At 67.8% G+C, this 17,919-nt stretch overlaps 3 protein-coding genes across 5 annotated transcripts; 2 read left to right on the top strand and 1 right to left on the bottom strand.

Annotated features, from left to right (window-relative positions):
- Nucleotides 1-210: 210 nt before the first annotated feature.
- On the top strand, nt 211-3,498 carry PNPO (pyridoxamine 5'-phosphate oxidase). The gene is made up of 7 exons (XM_064524643.1): nt 211-383; nt 764-888; nt 1,277-1,376; nt 1,707-1,760; nt 2,115-2,243; nt 2,402-2,472; nt 2,714-3,498. Exons 1-7 carry the CDS (start codon nt 249-251, stop codon nt 2,877-2,879), a joined length of 780 nt encoding a protein of 259 aa, XP_064380713.1. The 5' UTR covers nt 211-248; the 3' UTR covers nt 2,880-3,498.
- Nucleotides 3,499-6,472: 2,974 nt separating this feature from the next.
- PRR15L (proline rich 15 like) lies at nt 6,473-9,415 on the bottom strand. The gene is made up of 2 exons (XM_026106917.2): nt 8,741-9,415; nt 6,473-7,867 (listed from the first exon to the last, which is right to left on the bottom strand). Exon 2 carries the CDS (start codon nt 7,826-7,828, stop codon nt 7,538-7,540), a length of 291 nt encoding a protein of 96 aa, XP_025962702.2. The 5' UTR covers nt 7,829-7,867; nt 8,741-9,415; the 3' UTR covers nt 6,473-7,537.
- A 194-nt stretch (nt 9,416-9,609) lies between these two features.
- CDK5RAP3 (CDK5 regulatory subunit associated protein 3) lies at nt 9,610-14,781 on the top strand. 3 transcript variants are annotated; one of them, XM_026106914.2, is made up of 14 exons: nt 9,610-9,681; nt 9,893-9,938; nt 10,279-10,410; nt 10,657-10,757; nt 10,841-10,889; nt 11,202-11,380; nt 11,724-11,860; nt 12,046-12,190; nt 12,715-12,831; nt 12,937-13,009; nt 13,434-13,522; nt 13,829-14,034; nt 14,239-14,410; nt 14,560-14,781. In XM_026106914.2, exons 1-14 carry the CDS (start codon nt 9,676-9,678, stop codon nt 14,623-14,625), a joined length of 1,518 nt encoding a protein of 505 aa, XP_025962699.2. In that variant the 5' UTR covers nt 9,610-9,675; the 3' UTR covers nt 14,626-14,781. The 3 variants fall into 3 exon arrangements, with proteins under 3 accessions (XP_025962699.2, XP_025962697.2, XP_064380712.1); XM_026106912.2 differs by having other exon boundaries at nt 12,934-13,009; XM_064524642.1 differs by having other exon boundaries at nt 12,916-13,009.
- The last annotated feature ends 3,138 nt before the right edge of the window (nt 14,782-17,919 follow it).

The following is a 17,919-nucleotide window of genomic DNA, read 5'->3' as shown; positions in this document are numbered from 1 at the left end:
CCGGCCCCAGCCCCGTCCGCCCCCCTCCGGGGACACTGTACCTTTAAGGGCCCCTCCATGTGCCTGTTTACAGCCCTGACACCATTTCCTGGTCTCCGGGTCCCGCCCCCGCCGCCTCTCCCATTGGCTGGGAGCGCGCCCCGTCCTCCTCCCCATTGGGGGCCCGCTCGCCGCCTCCTATTGGCTGCCGGGGAGAGGCGACGGGGGCGGGGATGTAGGCGGGGCTTCGCCCCTGGTGGGGCGGGGCGATGCCGGCGGCGGCCGTGGGGAGGGGGCTGCTGGGTTTGGCCCTGCTCGGCACCCGTCGGCGGCCGCGGGGCAGGGGCAGCGCTTCCGGCATGGACCTGGGGGCGCTGAGGAAGAGCTATCGGGGGGATGAGGAGGTGGCGGCGCCGGGGAGGCAGGGGCGGCTGGAGGGGGGGGGCAGGGGCTACGGGGGGCTCAGCCGCGACACCGGAGGGAGGGAGCCCAGGTCGGGGGCCACAGGGGTTAAGGCCCCCCCGTTCTGGCCGTGTCCCCGGGGCAGGGGTGACCTTCCCTCCCCCCCCCGGCACTGGTGACCCCCCCCCCGGCCCTGGCCGTGTCCCCGGGGCAGGGTGACCCCCCCCCCCACGGCTCTGGCCGTGTCCCCAGGGCAAGGTGACACCCCCCCCAGCCCTGGCCGTGTCCCCGGGGCAGGGGTGACACCTCTCCCTCCGTCCTTCCCTCCCTCGCTGTGTCCCGGGGCCCAGGGTGACCCCCCTGCTGCCGGCTGTGTCCCCAGGCCTTCGAGGAGCGGCACCTGGCCTCCCGCGACCCCGTGGAGCAGTTCCGGGCCTGGTTCGAGGAGGCTGCGCGGTGCCCCGATGTCGGGGAGGCCAACGCCATGTGCTTGGCCACCTGCACCAGGTGAGGCTGGCGAGGTGCTGCGCGCTGCCTGCTCCGAAGGGGGGTCTGCGACGCCCGGGGCGTGTTGCCACCTCTCTAAAGCGTTTGGAGGTGCCCTGAAACGCCCCAGTGCTGCCTGGGCTGTTGGAGGCCGGCCTGGTCCTGGCCTGCGGCACCTTCAGCCATGGCCTCGCCAGCTGCTTTGCTGCCTGTGACCACGGCAGGTCCGAGCGCCCTGGGCTGGAGATGTGTTTGCCCCAGGTGATGGTTCACAGGGGAGCGTGGAAGGGGTGACGCTGCCCCGCTGCAGTGGGATTTGCCGCTGAGCAGCCGGGGGGTTCCCTTGGCTGTGGCCTGGGGTGACGTTTGGGCTGTGCTTGCTCTCAGCGTTGCCTTCTCCATGCCACAGGGATGGGAAGCCCTCGGCCCGCATGGTGCTGCTGAAGGGCTTTGGGCAGGACGGCTTCCGCTTCTTCACCAACCACGAGAGCCGCAAGGGAAAGGAGCTGGTGAGTGCTGCGCTGCGGCCTCCGGGCCCCGCGTGGAAGGGCCTGGGGGGGCTATGGGGGGGCCGCACGCCAGTCGGAGCCGTGCTAGGGAGCGAGGCTGCTGGGGATGGGTGCAGGCGGGTCACCGAGCCGTGCTCTGCCTCCCACCGTGGGCCAGGGCTGCGCAGCTGGACCTGCCTTGCTCCATTCTGCCTTGCTCTGAGGCCCAGAGCACGTGGCAGGCCTGGCTTAAGCAAATTAGATGTTTTTTCTAGGTTTTAAAGTTTGAAGTGCTGCTTGTTTGCTGACACTCTCCTTTTTTTCCTTCCCTGTGCCTGCTCTGCGCATCAGGACTCCAATCCATTTGCTTCAGTCGTCTTTTACTGGGAGCCCCTCAACCGGCAGGTGTGTAGTTTCCCCCGGTGGTGGCAGGGTGCTTGGGGGACCAGGGAGGCAGCAGAGGGAACGGCTCAGTTCCTTGGCACAGTGTTAGGTGGCCACAGCCGAGCCCACGCAGGGTGGGATTTTGGGGCCCAGGCATTCAGGTGGGGGTTTTGGACACTGGATGGGTCCTGGCTCCCTTTTGCCCTTCCCTCCTTTATGCTGTGGCAGAAACGCAGGGCTCTGGGGGGTGAGACGGGACAGGGAATGTCCTCATTCCTGGGAGGAGAGTCGGGGAGCAGAGCGACACTTCTCGTGGGAGCTCACGTGGTTCTTCAGAGCCTGGTGGCTCTAGCCTGTCCCACCCTGCCCACACAGGTGCGGATCGAGGGCTCAGTGAAGCGGCTCTCGGAGGAGGAATCGGAGCAGTACTTCCACTCCCGCCCCAAGAGCAGCCAGATTGGGGCTGTCGTGAGCCGGCAGAGCACCGTCATTCCGGACAGGGAGGTGAGGAGCGCTGGGGCAGCGGGACTGGGGCTGGTGCCTCCCCACGGCCGAGCGTTCCCCAGCGATCGTGCGGGCAGGGCACACCAGCAGGGCCAGGGGCTCCCTCCCTGCCATACTTGGTGCTCGGGGGCTTCACCACGTATCCCTTTCCTCCGCAGTATTTAAGGAAGAAGAACGCGGAGCTGGAGGAGCAGTACAAGGAGACAACAGTGCCAAAGCCGGCATACTGGTGAGTCATGAGTTGTGTCATCGCTGGTCGTGGAGGCTGAGGGTTTGCCTGTTTCCCAAAATCCGGAGTGCCTCCTCCAGCCCCCAGGGCTGCCTCCAGCCAGGAGAGGCCAGGACCTTCCTGTCCTGACCCCGGCAACTGCCTCACGCTTCCCCACTCTGCCTCACGCCGACTGTTGTGCGGACGGTCCATCCTGGGGCCGCCTGCGGGGCCTCATTAATGGCCTGTGTTTCTTTCCCAGGGGGGGCTACATCCTGCAACCAGACGTTGTGGAGTTCTGGCAGGGCCAAACCAACCGCTTGCACGACCGTATCGTCTTCCGGCGCCTGCGGGACGGCTCAGCCCCCCTGGGACACATGACGCACCGGGGAGAGGGTGGCTGGGTGTTTGAGCGTTTCTCTCCGTGAGGCCGTGGGGGTCTCTGGATGTTTCAGCCCGATTGGGAGCGTTACTTGTGCCAATCCTGCCTGCGTGCCCCCCTCCACGCCCTGAGGAATGAAGTTGGCCTTGCTCTGCCCTTCCCAGGGAAATTCGTGCCGACTTCAGCCCAAGGATCCTCGTCTCCCTTTGCATCTCTCTGAGGTGGGCTCCCCCCCGCCAGCACGAGGGGAGCAATAGCTCCCAATGCAGCTGGCAGTTAATTAATCACGTTAATGATTGTGGAGGTATCATGAGAGATCCCAGAAAACCCTCTGTCAGGGAACCATCTGTCCCGCTGTCATGCCCTGCTACTGGGACCATATCACGGCTCACTATTTTTAGCTAGAATCATGTGATTTGCTCATTCTGTGCAATAACATATTTAATTGTGGCTTTAATGTCACTGCTGCCTTGCTGGTGTTCGCGGCTGGCTGCGTGTGTTGTCGCTGGTGCACCCCGTCTCCGCAGGGCAGGGGGACCCCAGTACTTGGCCCGGTTGTACTGGTGGGGACGGTGGCAGAGCAGTGCCTGTGGGCTGGGCACTGCTCTTTGTCCTCCCTGGCTAAGTGTACGAGCTTGGAAAAAATAAAGCCCGATCGGAGCAGAGCTGTGTGCTGGGCTTGGGTTAATGTTAACCTGCGCGTGGAGCCGGCGCCGGGAGCGGCCAGGCCGCGCTCTCCGGCAGAGGGAGCCGGCTGCCCGCGTTGGGACGGGGATCCGGCCCGGTAAACCCCGGCAGAGGGTGCTGGCGGCCCATCCTGCCGCCACGGACCCCGGTGGGAGCTGCTGGCTGCCTTTCCTCGCTCTCTTGGGCCCCGTCCCAGTGAAACTGGGCCCTGATAACCTTTGTCCTCCCACAGCTCTGCGCACATATTTACACTCTCAGTCACTTGCTCTGGGGCAGGATTGCACTCTGGCCTCTGCTGGCTGCGGCGGAGCCGGGCTGTTGCCAGATTGGGCACAGGGGTGTCCGGACCCGTCATTTCTCGCGATATTGGCACAGGTTCCCTGTCGCCTGGGGCTCTCCGTTGCGGGGAGAAGTGCCCTGCTGCCTGCCAGCCACATCCCCCTAATGTGTGCAGCTGCGGGTACGCGTGTGAGCGTGTCAGGCCACTCCGCAGCGGGCAAAGACCGTTGCCTCCCCTCTGATGTGGCAGGGAGCGCAGCGCCTCTGCTCCGCCCCACTGCGGGGTCCCCTCCGGGGCTGGCTTCCTCGCTGGGGCCAGGAGCAGGCACCCCGCCGGGCCGCAGCCAGCTGCTCTGGGAGGCCGGGGGGCCCAGCTCTGTGTCCGGGAAAGGCTTCGCTCAACCCCCTCTTGTCTAGGACCGCGCTAGTGCCAGGCGGGCCGAAGGCGATTGCCGCAGCGCCCTGCGCGGGGCAGCTCTCCCGGCACCCAGCGCCTTCCCTGCCCCTTTGGCGGTTTCCCTGCTGTGCCAGGCCCAGGTGGGCAGCGCGGGGGCCAGGGCTGCTCCGTGTCCCCGCAGGCGTGGGGGGCCCGGGTGTGCAGGGAGAGGTCGCTCTGCCTGCGCTGGATTTGCACGGCCCCTGTCTGTGGGGCAAATGAAGCCGGTGGCCGGCTGGGCTTAGCTCAGCGCGTCTGGGCTCAGCTCGCGCTCCTCGGGAGCGAGGCCTGTGCCGTCGAGCCCTTCACCTGCGGTGTCCCAAAGTTGGGAGCCACCTAATCTCTGCCGAGCTCTGCAGGAATGGCAGCCCCCTGCAGCAGGTGACAGCGAGTGGTGACGGGGAGGGACCCTGAACAGGGAGCTGCGTGCTGCTTTGTGCCCGGAGGAGGTCCGGCTTAGCCTGCGATCGGCCGCCCCCGCAGCCCGCAGCTCCGACTGCCGTGGCGCGTCCCCCGCCGTGGCCGGAGGCGCGAGCATCGTGCGTGACATGGCGCCTCGCCAAGGTGGCTCCCTGGCTCCGGGAAGCCACCTGTCCTTGTCCTGGCAGCCTCGCCTGCCCTGTGTCCCACTGCGGCACTGACTCACTCACGACCTTGGTCCCTCCCGCTGTGTTCATCCCTCGCTAAGAGCTGCGCTAGCGCTCGACGGCCGGGGTGAGACAGGAGGGGTGACGGGGGGACGCTGGGAGACGTCGTGTCGAGGTTACAGCACGAGGTTCGGACAGAAAGCAGCGCTCTGGGCCTGTCCTCGCTGCTGTCACCCTGGTGGCTGTGAATCAGCCCAGGTGAGGGCCGAGCCGTGGTCTTTTTAGCTCGGTCCCTTTTGGAAACGCGGTTTGCAGGCAGAGAAGCTGGAGGGTGCTCTCTTCCTTTCCCGTCTGCGGCCGCCAAAGCCCCTGGCTGGTTTTAGCTGCATTCTGGCAGGGCAGTAGCAGTCACACGCTGGTGTCTCGCTGGAGAAAAGCAAGAGCATGAGCTCAGCCACGGTATTAGGCAGCAGAGAACCGCCTCAGCAGCGCACAGCGGGCAGTGCCGTAATTAATCTTTCCTCTTTAACCAGACTTTCTGCTGCCAGGGGGAGCAGGAGAAGCTGGGTCCCTGCGCAGCGATGGCCCTCCGTGCCCGGGGTAACCCCGTGGGGTGCAAAGGAGTCGGGCACGTTGCGCCCCGCAGCCCCGAGAGGCTCTGGGCATGGGCGTGGGGGGGAGGCTGGGGCTGGCAGGGAGAGTCTGTGCCGGGGCAGCTCGAGGTGCCTGGGGTGTCCGTGCAGCCGCCTGTCTCTGACACCCCCGCGGCTTCAGGAGCGCGGCCGCAGCCCAGACGCCACTGCGACGGGTGTAAATGAGCAACTTGGCGCCTGCTGCACTTCCTCCTTGTCTGACGGCTCAGAGCGCTCAACTTTCTCCTCCTCCTCCCCCCTTCCTCCCTTGGCTGTCGGGCAGGAACCCTGCAGCGCTGCCAGCGCGGGACAAAGAGCACCTTGTGAACCCGCCGGTGTTTGGTGAGCAAACAGAGCCGGGGGCGGGGGCTGCTGGGAAGCCGGCAGCCACGGCTCACCCTGCCGAAGGGTTTGCGCCCGGGGACGAGGGGTTTGGATCGCAGCGCTTGGCACAGTCCAGCTCTTATAATAGCTGGAAAGTTGCTTTTTCTGCTGACTTCAGGAGCGGCTGCACCCTGAGAGCGAGAGCAAGCGGGGGGGAGCTCCTGGTGTGGGCCTGTCCCCGGGCTGGGGGTGCTGGTGCAGCCACCTCCCCCTCGTCCCCGCCTGTCCCCTCCTGCGCGCCATTCCTGCCGGGAGGAGAGGGCAGCGCCGGGCGCGGGAGGGGAGCACCGGCGTGCTGCGGGCATGCTGCGGCAGGTCGGGGATTCCCTGCACGGCTGCGTGGGCGGGAGCTGGCACCGGTCCCCGCGCACATCGCGCTAGGGACCCACAGCCCGTCTCTGAGGCTGCTCCTTTTCCCGAGATCCTGTAAGGAGAGCAGCCTGGCCATGACAATGCCGAGCTGCCCGGGAGCCGTGCTTGCTCGCCGCATGCCATCGCGGTCCCCTGCCGGGCTGGGAGGTCGGCACGGGCACAGGACGGGAGAGATGGGCTGGGACTCCTCCATCTCCCCCAGCCGAGCTCCCCCATCCGCGCCGTGCCCGGGGCGACCGCGCGGAGCAGACACTGAGCTCCCTTTGTTCCCAGACCTGGTTTATTAACAAAGAACAGTAGTAAGAGCTCACAAAAGGCTCAGCTTCCAAGGAACTAACAAAAACAGAGGCTTGCGAGATGAGCCTTGGGGCTCCCTCCGGCCCCCCCGGGCTGGGTCCGTCTCCGCTGCCGCTCAGTGATCAGCTCTCCCCTCCCGGGAGCAGAGGGCGATTCCCGGCTCAGCAGCCCGCTCCAAGAGCCGCTTACGGGAGGAGACACGGCGCCTCCCAGGAAGACCAGAGCGTGGTTCCTGGAGGCGTTTGCCAGCCGCGGTTGTTTCCTTGAGGAGAGGGAAGGGGCACGGCGTGCCGCGTCGGGAGCAGGCGGAATTCAGCAGTGCGAAGACCAGTGCAAACAGGCCCATTCTGGGTGCGACTGCCCCGGAGGACGTGGCATCGGTGACTCTGCAGGCGCTCCTTGGCGCACAGAGGTGGCCGCTAAAGCGGTGACTGCCTGGAGAGGAGCAGGGCTTTCCTGGGTGTCTCGCCTCCGCGGGAGTGAGGCAGAAGAGGGACCGGGGCTGTCGCGCTCGGGGGGAACCCGGCAGAGCTGGGGAGTGATGGGCTGCGGCGGCACGCAGCAAGCAGGCAAGCTGGGACTAGCGTCCTCCTCCCAGTATGAACCAGTTAGACTGTCCTGCCCTAGAGGGTTTGTCGCCTACATCTGTTCTGCCCAGGCACATGGAGACGAAGCCCCAGCTTGAGCCCAGGCTGCAGCCGGCTCTTTCTCCTCCTTCACTGCGCTGTGAGCAGCCACATCCCTCCGCCGTGTCCTTTTGCCCTTGTCGTGCTGCGAGCCCACGGTGATCACCCCGTGGGGCTGAGTGTAAATAGGATTCTTATTGCCTTAAATAAAATCCCATCCAAGTGGTTTCTCCCTTCCGAAGTGCCTGGCGGGATGAGGCTGCCAGTCCGGCAGCACCAGCCCTGCCCCGCTGGTTCCATCGTCCGCAGCTGGGACCGAGTCGAGCTGGGGGTGGGAGTCCGTGGTGGCAGGAGGGCATCGGTCCTCCGGGTCTCTGCCCCCTTCCGCAACCCCTTTCGCGGCCTCATTTCTCCTCCCGCTCGCCGGCCGCGCACAGGCTGGGGTTCTCGGCCAGCGTGGCCCGCACCTTCTTCTTCTCCTTGAAGCGGCCCGAGTTGGAGACCTTCACGTGTTTGCCCTTGCTGTTCTTATCCACGATCTTCTCCAGGCGGGCGGTGAAGTTGGGCGGCCCTTCGCCCCCAGAGCCCTCCTGCGGCTCGCTGGCATAGATGTCCGGGCTCTCGTACAGCACCTTGGGCATGGATTTGTGCTTCCGCAGGAAGGTCAGCTTCCACCAGCTGTGGTTCTCCGCCATCTCTGCTCCTCCGCCGCCGCCGGCAGAAAGAGCTTGTGTCTGGAAGGAAGACGGAGGTGTTACCTGAGCCTTTCTCGGGCTTCCCTAGCCGGTTTCTGAGCTGTCGCCTCCCCGTCACCTGGGGATGGGGCAGCACCGCGGCCGGGCCCTCGTCTTGAGCGAGGTGGCTCTAACCTCTCTCTTTCCTGGGTCCCTGGTGCAGGGAACGGCCCCACCAGGACTCCTGGGCCCGGTTCAGTCTGCACTCAGGCCTTGCTCTCCGCCTCCACGGGGGAACCTGAGGCAGGGCAGGATGCCCCTCCGGGAGCCCCTTGAGCTCCTCCAGCTCCCATGTGGGCTCCAGCCCGGCCCGTAGCCCTGGAGCTGCCAATCCGCCTGGCGCCGGAGCCCTCGGCTCCCGCTGGAGGCCCGGTGCGGCGTTTGCCGGGGGTGACTCGCGCGCTGCCTCCCGCCGCCTCTGCAGCGACGCTCGCCTTCGGCCTCGGTGGGGCCGCGGCGCTCGGGGAGGTGATGCTCTCACGCCCAGTGAGGACGCCGCAGCCCGGCAGCTGGGGTTTTCCGCTCGCCCAGCCCTGCTCCTGCCTCGGGGAAGGGCAGGAGCGCTCCCGGCACCGCCGCCGTCGCAGCCGGGAAAGGGCTTCGCGCCAGGCCCTGGGGGCAGTGCCGGCGTTGCTGGCGGCAGCGAAAGATTCATTAAAAGATGAAGATCGTTAAAGGCTGCGGCGAGACACGCTGGGCTGCAGCCAGCACTCCCCGTCCCCGCCAGCCCGGCTGAACCCACCGCGTTGGGGCCGCCCCGGTTCCCCCCGCCTCGCTCTCCAGAGCCGGACCGGACCCAGCCACGGAGGCGCCAAGCCGCGACGCCGGGGTTTCGGCGTCCCCCTCCCCGCCGGCAGCGCCCCGGCGGCGTACCTGCGTCTGGGGCCACTGGCCACTCGGCTCGCTGGGCCCCGAGGGGTGGTCGGGGGCCGCCGGGGGGGTCGGGGCCCACCAGGAGGGTCGGGGCGCCGCGGCGGCGGCTCCGGAGCGCAGGTGCCGCGTACCTGCCGCTGCCCCGGTGGCTCTGAGTCAAGGTTAACCCGCGAGCGAGCCGCTCCCGCCTGAGCAAACAGCGGGGCCGGGCCAGGGCAGCGCTGAATATTCATGACGGAGGAGATCACAACCGGGCCCCGGGGCGGCCCCGCGCGCTGGCACCGGGCGCCGCTTTGGCGGCACCGGGGCAGGTGGCCGGGCAGGGCAGCACGGAGGGGCTCCGGTGGGCCGGGAGGCCCGTGCTTCGCGGGGGCGGGGGACCGGGCTGCGGGGGATTGGGCGAAACCGGGGCCTGGCTGAACCGGTCGCCGGTCCGGTTCCCTTCCTCCGGCTGCCTCTGCCCCCCGGGCTCCTCCCGGCCAGGCCGGGCCCCGGGGGCCGTTGGGGGCCTCCTCCCCCTCCCCGGGCCGCCGGCTCCGGTTCCCGGCCCTGCCCGGGACGGGGCGCCGCGGGGCGGGACGCGCCGCCCACGGGGGGTGGGGCGACGCCGGTGCCACGTGCCGCGCCCGCCGCCGCACCGGGACCGGGCTCCCGGGGCTCTGCGCTGCGCATGCGCGCCCTGCCGGGGCCCATCCTGATTGGCCAGCCCCTCTCCTTCCCGGACTTCCGCCGGCCAATCGAGGCGCCGGCACGTGGCTTTGTTTCTTCCTCCCTCGCCCCTCCCCTAATTCCCCTCTCTTCTTTCCGATTGGCGGCGGCGGAGCAGGGCGGAGGAGGGCGCGCTCCGATTGGCCGGGAAGCGGGGGCCGCGCGCGGCGATTGGCGGCGGGGGCGGGGCAAGGGAGAAGCGGAAGCGGGGCGGCTGGTGGGGCGGCATGCAGGTGGGGGCAATGGGCCGGGGCCGGGGCCGGGGCCGGGGCCGGGCGGGGGGGTGAGGCTGAGCTGGGACCGGGACCAGGCCCGGGTAAGGGGCAATGGGGCCAGGCCTAGGCCCAGGCAGGGGGGCTGGAGCCCGGGCCAGGCCCAGGCCTGGGCCCGCTCCGCCGTGCCGGGCCACGTCCGTGCCCTCCTCACCCTGCTGCTCTCTCCCAGGACTACCAGAACCTGCCCATCGACATCCAGACCAGCAAGCTCCTGGGTACGGCACCACCGAGACCCGTCCTCCCCCCCCGGGGTGGGGGGACTCCCGGGCTGGCATCGGGGTGGGGGGATTCCCTGGGCAGGGGCACCCCGAGGTGTGGGGTGGAGGCGGGGGGCTGCCATGCTGGGACCCCCCCGTCAGGCCCTTCCCAGGTTTGGGAAGTTGATCTCCCTGTTTGTTCGCTCTGCTCGGAGGAGATGCGACACCCTGGCCCCCCCATGCTAGGAGCCACTCTGCCCCTCTGTCTGGAGCTACAGCACTGCCCTGGGGTGGGGGGTGACCCCCCTGTTGGCTGTGTGCAGCCCCCCGCAGGACCCCGTCTCCCTCCCGCCTGCAGACTGGCTGGTGGACAGGAGACACTGCAACCTGAAATGGCAGAGCCAGGTGCTGGTGATCCGCGAGAAGATCAATGGGGCCATCCAAGACATGCCGGAGAATGAGGAGATAAAGCAGCTCCTCGCAGGGTCCTGTGAGTAAAGTGTGGCTTGGGGGGGCTGGGGTGCTCTGAGAGCTGGGGACACCGGCAGTGGTGGCAGCTGTTGGACCTGGAGCCTGTTCCCAAGGGCTTCGCTTACAATAAACTTTCTTGGGTGAGGAGGAGATAGAGAGCCAGCAGCTTCCTCAGGCCTGTGCTCCCTGGGTGGGCTGGGAGCAAGGCAGGGCCCAGATAGGCATTGCTGGCTCTGCGGTGACCACGTCTCTCCCTCCAATGCAGACATCCACTACTTCCACTGCCTGAGGATCGTGGAGATCCTCAAGGGCACTGAGGCCTCTACCAAGAACCTCTTTGGGCGCTATTCGTCCCAGCGCATGAAGGTGAGCGAGAGGCCGGGGGCCGCGTGTCTGCCAGCAGCCGGCATGTCCGCAGCCTCTCCCACTCTCTGCTCCTTCCTCCCCAGGACTGGCAGGAGATCGTGTCGCTCTACGAGAAGGAGAACACCTACCTGGGTAAGGCAGCTCCCTCGCTGCTCCGCCTTTCCCCAGCGGGCTCTGCAAAGCCCCTTGGGGGTGTCTGTGGGATGTGGGTGGCCTTTGGTCTCGCAGCGGGGATGAGGATGGGGTGGGCAGCCCCCGATGGGCTGCGAAGTCCCACTGGCTACTCCAGAGTGAGCACTGCAAGCCAGCTCTGCCTCGTGGCCGGCAGCTCCCTCTTCCCCTTGCCCCGGGCTGCGTGCGGCCAGCAGAGCACCCGAGGCAGCTGGGGAGCTTGCGGGGGGCCGTGGAGGCGGCATCTCAGGGCCCTGCCTGCCCCTCCTGCAGCCGAGCTGGCCAGCCTCCTGGTGCGCAGCGTCAGCTACGAGATCCCCTCGCTGAGGAAGCAGATCAGCCGGTGCCAGCAGGCCCAGCAGGACTTCGCCCGCCGCGAGGAGGAGTGTCAGCTGGGGGCAGCCGAGCTGAGGGAGCGTTTCTACGCCTCCTGCAAGCAGTACGGCATCACCGTGAGTTCCTGTGACCTCCCGATGCGGACAAGCCCCACTGCCGCGGTGCCCCTGCTGTGCCACCTCCCCGCTCGGGCACCAGGCCCTCTCCTGGCACACGGCTCCCCGAGGCAGTCCCCACCATCTGCTCTGACCTGCATGGGCCCCAGCAGAGCCCAGCCCTCTTGCAGGACCCCCATCTCAGGGGACGTCCCCATGGTGCCTTGTTACCTGTGGGAAGAGCTGGGGTTTGCAGGGAGACCCCAGAGCCCCCTCTCCCTTTCTGCAGGCCACTCCAGGGGGTGCCCCCAGCCCCAGGCTTCCCCACTTGCCGCCCTGAGCCGTCCCTGCTCTTGCTCCGCAGGGGGACAACGTGCGCCAGGAGCTGCTGGCCTTGGTGAAGGACCTGCCGTCGCTGCTAGCCGAGATCGGGGCGGGAGCCAGCGCGCTCTCCGAGGCCATCGAGCTGTACCAGGCCTGCGTGGAGTTCGTGTGCGAGAGGTGGGCAAGGGCTGGGTGCAGAGCCACAGGGGCAGGCCCCGATCTTTCCCCGTGGGTTGTGACAGCAGGTTTGACTGGGAGGTTTCCCAGCTGCGCCCAGGCTAGGGCTCTCCCAGAGGCACCCTGAGGGTGCAAGGGGCTCCCTGCTCTGGGCCCAGCACCCACGTCCTCGTGGTATCTCCCAGCCCTGCAGAGCAGGTGGTGCCCCTGCTGCGGCACGTGGTGAAGCGAGGCAACACGACCGTCTACGAGTGGAGGACGGGGCTCGAGCCCACGCGGGTGGAGCGGCCGGAGCTGGAGGAGGTGCCGGAGCAGCCGAAGGAGGACGCGGTACGTCCTGGCCAGCTGGCGCAGAGCAGCGCTGCCGGGGTGGCATCTGGGAGAGCTCGAATACAGGGGCCAGGGAATCAGCTGTGAAGAGCCTGATGTTGCCCAGTGGGCTGCATATACTGACTCCTGGGTTCACTTTTCAGCTCTGATCCTCTCCAGGCCGAGGAGAGGCCTTGGGAGTCAGCTGGGTGTGGAGGACCCCCGAAAGGCAATTTCTCTCTGCCCTGGCTGGCTCTGGAGCATTAGGGCAGTGGGCACGTGCTGCAGCCCAGAGGCAGCTGCATCTTTTGGTGGGGATTTGTCTCTCTTGGGGGTTCTCACCGCCTTTCTGCAGTGTCCTTTTGTGCAGCAAGGCAAAGGCGTCTTGGGACCGCGAGCAGCTTGTGGCCACGGGACAGTGGGAACATTGAGGCAGCGTCTTCCAGAGCTGGAGAGGAAATGGCCAAGGCTTCCAGCTGGGGACAGGCACTGCAGCCTCAGGATGTGGCCAAGGCTATTTCGAGCTTTCTTTGCTCTTGATGCAGATCGACTGGGGAGACTTCACACTGGAGCCGACCCCAGGCAGTGACAGTGTCCCTGCAGATGGGGGAGCCCAGGGTGAGGAGATCGACTGGGGGATCGCGCTGGAGCCCAGCCCACAGGTGCGTCACCCCCAGCTGCACAGCCTGGACCTGCTCCAGGCCTGGGCTGGGGGCAGGGGTGTCACAGGCACCCCCGTCTCACAGGGCACCCTTCTTTTGCAGCAGGATGATGGCATTGACTGGGGAGATGGTGAAAGCGATGGGGTGCAGATCACAGTGCTGGAGGCTGGCACCGAGGGTGAGCATCGCCACGGAGGGGCACAGGGGGTCCTGACGGGCACAGGGACTGGCAGGCAGCACCCACCCTGCCTTTACACCCCCTTCCCTCCTTCCAGTGACCCTGGGTACCCTGGCTGTGCAAGAAGGCCTAGCTGGGCCTGGAGCGAAAGGCCGCGAGGGCGCTAGGCGGGTGCCCGGTGGGTGTGGAGCAGGCCGGAGCAGGGCCGGACACAGCTGGACAGTGCTGTGGGATGGCACTTGGCACCCTGCGCGGGATGGGTGCCAGGGTGGGCAGCAGGACCAGGCTGGCTCCATGCCTGCTCAGGCAGAGGAGTGGGTCCGGCTGCAGGGCTGCCCGGGGAGTCCAGACCGGTGTTTGTCCCAGCCGCAGCGATCCCTTCCCTGCTGTTTTCCCGACCCCTTACCCGTGGCTTGTCCCCTAGTGCCGGAGGGGGTCGCCTGCGGCTCCGACGCCCTGACGCTCCTGGAGAACCCCGAGACCCGGAGCCAGTTCCTCGACGAGCTCATGGAGGTGAGCGCGGCTCGGCGGCCGGCTCGGCCCTCGGCCCTTCGCGGCTGGAGCCCAAGTGAGGGGCAGCTCTGGTGCTGCCCCGAAGTGAGGCACGGGGACAGACAACTCCTCGTGCTCCAGGACAGTGCTGGGGACAACCCAGGAGCCCTGGTCTCCTTGGCTCACACCAGCTTGGGGACATCAGAGCCTGAGAGAGGAGCCAGGAGTCCTGATACCTGTGTCCCTCCATGCCCTCCCTTTGGGACCCCATGGTGGGGACATCTGGTACCTGGAGCATCCCCCCGACTCCTGCCCCTGTCCCTGCAGCTGGAGCTGTTCCTGTCGCAGCGCCTGGTCGAGATGGGCGAGGAGGCCGACGTCCTGGCCGTGAGCCAGTTCCAGCTGGCCCCTGCCACGCTGCAGGGCCAGACCAGCACCCGCGTGGGCTCCCTGCTGGCCGCCACCCAGGCCCTTGTCGGCCAGCTCAGCACCCGCCGCATGCAGCACCTCTTCATGATCCTCGCCTCCCCCAGGTCGGGGTGCCAGTGGGGATGGGGTTGGGGCTGGGTGAGGGATGGTATGGGGGCTGGGGGGCCCTGGGGGGCACATCGGGGGGCCCTGGCTCTCCTGGGAGCTGCGAGGGAGGTGCTGGATATCCTGGGGCAGGGGTGGCACCTGGCTGGACAATGGCGGCACTGGCTCTGGGAATGACAGAGGTCCTGGCTCTCCCGGTGCAGGTACGTGGACCGCGTGAGCGAGCTGCTCCGGCAGAAGCTGAAGCAGGCAGAGCTGCTGGTGGCCAAGAAGGAGGTGATGAGCCAGAAGCGGCAGGAAGCACTGGCAGAGCAGGGCGCTTTGGAGCCCAAGCTGGACCGACTGCTGGAGAAGACCAAAGAGCTCCAGAAACTGGTGAGGGGCAGAGCTGGACTGTCCTGGGATGGAGCTGGCTCTCCCTGGGGGCCCCCTTCCCTCTGGCACGGTCCTCGGAGCCAGGAGCATCTGCTGCTGCCCCCGGGCTGCATCCCTGCTCCCCCTGATCTTGTGGCTCTGTCTTACAGATTGAAGCAGATGTCTCCAAGCGCTACAGCGGGCGACCGGTGAACCTGATGGGTGTCTCCCTGTGAGCCGCCCCGGGTGGCACGAGGACAGGGCACCGCAGAGAGGGGCCCACTGCAGCCCTGCTTCGCTGCCAGCCGAGCCCTGTGGGAGCTGGTACCACAGCTGTGGCCTCGCCATGGTTTTGGCATTGCTGAATAAAGCTGAGGCCCTTCTCCCACGCAGAGATCTCCTCCGTGTCCCTCTCGGAGCTCTGGACAGCTGCTCCAGAGTGTTGGATTTCACAGGGACAGAGCCCCTTGCTGCTCCCCTGCAGTGTTGTAACGTGGGCACACTGCTGGCGGGGGGAGAGGAGGCAGGAGCCCCTCAAGCCACCACTGTGAATCTCTGCAGCCGGTCCCACGGGTTTTGGGTGGCAGGGGGACACCCAGGGATGCCGCAGGCCTCCCCTCCATGCCAGTGCCTGGCTGCGACCCTTCCTCAGGGTGGGCCCCGCAGCCGCGCTGGCGGGCAGAGCCATCCCTTCCAGGCCCCCCCTGTGCCGGAGGGGCTGCAGTGGGGTGGGGGGCGGGGGGGGGGGGGAAGGGTGATTCGATTTTAATTTCATAGCAGAGCAGTTGATTCATGGCTCGTTGTCGCCGCCGGTGACTCCTGTAATGACTTTCCATCACAATGAAAAGTGGAGTGACACCGCTCATTATTCCTGCTGCTTGTTATCGCGGCGCGGGGGGGGCCGGGCCTCCCCCCGCCGGACAGTGAGCGATGGCCCCCATTAATCACCGCCGCGGCCCCGCGCCCCCCCGGCAGCGCCCAGCTAAGGCGCCGGCCGCCCCCATCAATTCCCGTCAGCCGGCGGCCCCGGCCGGGAGGGGAGAGCCCGGCCTCGCTGCCCGCACTGGGCTGGACTGGGCCGGACTGGAGCCCCCCCCTCCTTGGCGCCTCTTGGGAGGTCCCTGCCGCACCCACTGCCTTCATCTACGTCATGCTTTAGCCACGCCCACAGGGCAAGCCATTGGTCCCTGTGCCTCTCTTGTCCCGCCTCCTGCTGCTTTGCAGTAGCTCATTGGTCTGGCTCTGCCTTGGGCCCGCCCCCCCCGAGGCGGGGTGTGACGTAGGGCTCTGGGGGGATCCCCCTCCCCGGGGCCACGTGGGGGATCCTGCCTGGGGGGTCCCGGCGCCCAGCCCCAACGGGACCAGGCGTGGGGGGGTCTCGGACCCCAGCGCCCCCAGAGCCAGGCGTGGGGGGGTCCCGGCCCCCAGCCCCACCAGGGCCACGCATGGGGCCCAGGGCTCTCCCAGCCCCACAGGGCTCAGGGGAATCCTGTCCCCCCACCTCCGGAACCAGTGTTGGGCTCTGGGGGCTCCTGGCCCCGTGGGGTCTGGGGGGATCCCAGCCCCTGTTCCCACCAGGGCCAGGCGGGGGGCAGTGGGGGATCCTGTTCCCATTAGGTCTGAGTGGATCCCATCCCCACCAAGCCCAAACCTGGGGCCGCAGGGGATCCAGTCCCCACTGGGCTTGATGGGGGGGATCGCATCCCCGCTGGGGCCAGGCGCGGGGCCCTGGGGGATCCCGTCCCCCCCTGCCCAGGCCCCGAGCGGGCAGCCGCCCCCATCTCCATAGCGAGCGGCGGGGAAGGCATCCGGCACCGCCGGGAGGGGGACGCGCCCCCCGCTCCATCCCGGCCCCTTATCCGCGGCGGGCAGCCCGGAGGCCGGGGCAGAGGCCGGCACCCCGCCGGGGTCGCGGCGGCACCGTGCCGCCTTTAATGGGGAATTAAAGGACACGGCGGCGGCGGTGGGCCGGGGTGGGCGAGGGGTGGGGGGCCGCTCGCCTCCCTGCCCCCTCCATCGCAGCCGCCGCCGCTGTAATTTAGTGCATCCCATCCGCACCTCCCTCGGCGGCCCGGCGAGGGGGGCGAGGCGACGCGTGATGCTTTATTAGCCCGCCGGCCCGTTCTGTTATTAATATCGCTGTCTGGGCACCGTCCCCGAGATCTGATCGTGCATGAAATATTGGCCTCCGACGCCGATCGCTGTTCCCATTATCTCCAACATTACCCGGCGATAATGACAGAAAAATAAAATAGCCCCTTCCCCGGCCCGCCGTAATTAGCATGGGGGGCCGGGGGGTGGCACGGCTGCCGCGCCGGCGGGGACCGCGGGGACAGAGGCCAGCAGCGGCCGGGTGGGAGCGGTGCCCACGCTGCCTTCACCCCTCCTGGACCCGCAACGGCCCCCGGGGGACACTGGAGGGAGGGGACACAGGGGTTGGGGACGTGTGGATGGAGGGGACCACAGAGATGGAGGTGACACATGGATTGGGGGTGTGTGGATGGAGATGTATGGACGGAGGAGACACATGGATTGGGGGGACGTGTGGATGGAGGGGACACGTGGATCAGGGGACATGTGAATGCAGAGGACAATGCGGGGAGACGTGTGGATGGAGGGGACACCTGGAGCAGGGGGGATGTGTGGCTGGAGGAGACCACGTGGTTCAAGGGGACACATGGATCAGGGGACGTGTGGCTGGAGGGGACCATGGAGGTGGGCTGGGAAGACGTGTGGCCGGAGGGGACGTGGATCAGAGGGACACATGGCTGGAGGAGACCACATGGTTGGAGGGGACACGTGGCTCAGGGGACATGTGGCTGGAGGGGACGCGGACAGAGGTCTCCTGCATTCAGGGCACCATCGGGGATCCCAGTGGGGCTCTCGGCTCCCCGCAGGACTCATGGTCTCCGCAGGGGAGGTGGCAGCAGCGAGCCAGGGACATGGCCAGGCCACAGGGAGCCCCAGCACCATCTCTGCCCCCCGACTCCCCCCCAGGCACCCATCACCCCGGCTGCAGCCCCCAGAGCAGCTCCAGGCTGTTTTACCAGCCGGGAAACCCGCCGGCAGCAGCCCAGCGCTGGCAGCAGCCTGGCACCCACGGGGGAGGCCGGGCTCACCACCCCCCCGGTGTCCCCAGCGTCCCCGGCCCCTGAGGTGCCGCTCGTCACCGTGGCTCCGCCGGGGACACCCCGGGCCCGGCTCGGCCCCCTCCCCGCGGCCGCGGGGGGCTCGGCTGCTGGCGGCCTGGCGGGGCCCCGGCTGCTGCGCCGGCTTACCTGCCAGCGAGGAATTAAATTACCAATTAACGGCCCTTCCATCTGCTTGAGGCCTGCCCGAAAGCTCCCGCTCCCCTTTAATTACCTCGCTGACAACCATTTCGCTCAATTAGCTGCTCAGCACAGCAGGAAGCGGCGCGGGGGCACCGGCGCGGCTGGACCATCTGGGTGCCCGGCCCGCGGCCGCCCGCCTCCCGCCCCGTCCTCCTGCCGCCCCCGTCCTTGCCTGCCCCCTGTGTCCCCGCGTCCCCA

Source organism: Dromaius novaehollandiae, chromosome 22 (genome assembly GCF_036370855.1).
Source record: "Dromaius novaehollandiae isolate bDroNov1 chromosome 22, bDroNov1.hap1, whole genome shotgun sequence".
Taxonomy (NCBI): domain Eukaryota; kingdom Metazoa; phylum Chordata; class Aves; order Casuariiformes; family Dromaiidae; genus Dromaius; species Dromaius novaehollandiae.
Note: the sequence above shows the minus strand (reverse complement) of the source record. Positions and strands in the feature narration are given on the sequence as shown.